Source organism: Camelina sativa, chromosome 15, assembly GCF_000633955.1.
Source record: "Camelina sativa cultivar DH55 chromosome 15, Cs, whole genome shotgun sequence".
NCBI classification, from domain to species: Eukaryota; Viridiplantae; Streptophyta; class Magnoliopsida; order Brassicales; family Brassicaceae; genus Camelina; species Camelina sativa.
Window position 1 is genome coordinate 13,080,361 of NC_025699.1, and position 2,960 is coordinate 13,083,320.

Sequence of the window (2,960 nt, forward strand, 5' to 3'; positions counted from 1 at the left end):
TATATATATATACTAATTGAAAACATGAAGACGTTCTGGTGCAAGGCTGTGTTGTAGGACTCTGGAAGATGTTTACGCGTCTTAGAAGAGTCACAAATATTAGATGACGTGGCAATACTTTTGAAGGCTTGTTAATTAGAGGACAAAATATTATCATATTGACTAGAAGATTTGGACTTATCCTTGTTTAGGAAATTAGGTCATAGGAGAGTTCCTATATATTGTATTATTGGACAAACATGTTGTTTGGCCGTTCAAGAAGAATTTTAGAGAACTAAGCGAATAAGCTTTTACAGTTCTTAGGGATTTTGGATAGATTAAGAATTGGTCAGTGACAAGTCGTGTTGATTGTGTGTAAATCTGATTAAACATATCTTGTAAGATTGTTTAAGTGATTCTTAATAAAAAAAAAAAGAAGTTCTTTTCAATTTTGGTTGCATCTTCGTTTTTACAATTGGTATCAGAGCAGTCAACCGACGAGAGCTCTATACTCGCTACAGGTTGAGATCTTGGGATAATGATGCATTCAGGTAATGAGTTGATGTTGCTTCAAAAGGCTGTGATCTTGGATGACAGAGGCTATGGTCGTTGGAAGGTACGAACGGTTCAGTTAATTCGCAATCTAGGAGAGGATGCTTGGACAGCTGTTGAAGAAGGCTGGGAACCTCCATATGAAAAAACCAAAGCGGGTGACAAGATTACTAAGCCTAAGGCTCGCTGGACAGTGGATGAGAAGAATTTGTCTAAGTATAATGCTAGAACTCTTAATGTTATTTTCGGTGCTGTAGATGATGATGAATTCAAACTTGTTCAAGGGTGTGAGTCAGCTAAAGATGCTTGGGATATCTTGCAGAAGTCACATGAAGGAAACTCAAGTGTTAAAATAACAAGGTTGGATCAACTTGCCTCCCAGTCTGAAGTTCTAAGGATGGATCCAGATGAAACAATCTCTCAGTTCAGTGCAAAAATGAGTGCTATTGCAAACGAAGCTAAGAATCTTGGAAAGATCTACAAAAATACAAAGCTGGTTAAGAAGTTAATTAGATGCTTACCGTCCAAATACGCCGCTCATAAAGCTGTTATTCGAGTTTCAGGTAACACAGATACTTTGAAATTCGAAGATCTAGTTGGAATGCTGAAATCAGAAGAGATGGAAGTTGCTGAAGAATTAAAAATTCATGGAAAGGAACTGCTTTCAAGGCAGATGATACAAGTGATCAGCTGAAGGAGATAAAGGACAACATGTCCTTGATGGCAAGGAACTTTGGGAAGGCTCTTAAGCGAGTTGAAAAAGGTCAAGAAAGAGAGTCCTCTAGCTGGAACAGAAACAATGCAGAAAGTCCTAGCAATTGTTTCAACAGGACTGAAAAGGAGAAGGCTGACCATCGAAAAGATGTGCAATGTCACGAATGCAATGGTTTTGGACACTACAAACCTGAATGCCTTCTGACCAAGCGAAAGGAAATGAAATGTTTTGAGTGTAAAGGTTTTGGACATTTGAAGACAGAATGTTCAAATTTACAAAAAGCTAAGAATAAGTCATTTATTAGCTTCAGCGACTCAGATTTCTATAGTGATGAAGAAGAAGGAATGTTGAATCTGTTTGCCTTTAGTGCTAAGAGTGATGAGGTACCTGCTGAGAGCTCATATGATGATGAGGAAGATTCAATTACCAAAGAGAGCTATTGTGTACTCTATGACAATTGGGTTCAGCTGTGTAATGAAAAATTGCTACTTGTCAAAGAAAATTGCAGTTGGAAGCCAAGGTCAATATGCTAGAAGAAGAATGCAAGTCTGAAGTTACAACTTGTAAGGAGCTACTTCCTGCTGAAAAGGAGTTGCTTGAGAGAAAATTGAGAAATCTTCAAGAATTCTATGGTTTGGAGAAGGAAAGATCAACAAGCCTTGAACGGGAGCTGAACGAGAATCATAAAAAAATCAGGATGTTGAATAATGGTGGGAAGAAGTTAGATGAGATCTTGTCAATGGGAATTGTTGGATCTCAACATCGTGGTCTGGGCTATAACAAACAACATGATGTTGAACTTTTGTCACGTGATAAGTCTATAAGCTTTGTGAAAAGTAACGTAACTCATGCTGTGGAGTCGACTGTTCTGAACAAAGTTAACTACAGAGGAAGGTTGTAGTACCTACAAGAAAAAGAGAACCACGAGTAAGGTCTGGAAATCCTCGACAAAACTAGACAGATTCCAAGCAAAGAAGAAGTAATATTGTGTGTTTTCACTGTGGCAGTGCGGGTCATGTTCGTAGATTCTGTTATAAGTTTAAGAATAAGATCAAGGAGCTTTGGATGGCTAGGAAATGTTTTATAGATCCATTTCACTTTTGCAAAGTCTGGGTTGCTAAAAAGGCTCTATACAATAAAAATTTCGAGAATGATGAGAAAAAGTATGATCAAGGTTGCAGAGAGTCTGAGGAAATCAACCTATGTTGTAATCTCTCGAAGATAGTCACTGAATATGATGTTGGGGTTGAACCTCAGGTTCTACAGAAGCATGTTGCAGAACCATCTATACAAGAAAAAGGCACAACTGAATCAACTAGATCCAATAGTAATGATTGGAATGATGAATCATCAGGAGTCTTAGCTACATCTAAACAGTTGCAAGGTCATAAGAATCAGTCTGCTGCACTTGCATTTGTTGAGCAAACCGTTCGTCATGTTCAGCTGAATTCTCAAGGAGTGCTGCAACATTGTTTTGTTTCACAGGTTGAACCTAAGAACATTATAAAAGCTCTTGAGGATTATTTTTGGTACAAGACATGATAGGAAGCTTGTTGTGTCTCCCTGCTTATATGTCTTCATCCTTGTTTTTATATGAATGTGCACTCACACTGGGGGAGTATGATGAGATGGTGATATTGGTGATGATGGTGATGTCATAGCTGAATGTGGCTGAGGCTTATGGTTTTGAAAGATTCTAGTATTATTCACATCT

General features: G+C 38.0%; 1 protein-coding gene across 1 annotated transcript; it reads left to right on the forward strand.

Annotated features, from left to right (window-relative positions):
- LOC104748415 lies at positions 518-2,788 on the forward strand. Its single transcript, XM_019236711.1, has 4 exons — positions 518-1,094; positions 1,187-1,689; positions 1,755-2,140; positions 2,254-2,788. The coding sequence occupies exons 1-4, from the start codon at positions 518-520 to the stop codon at positions 2,786-2,788; spliced, it is 2,001 nt and encodes a 666-aa protein (XP_019092256.1).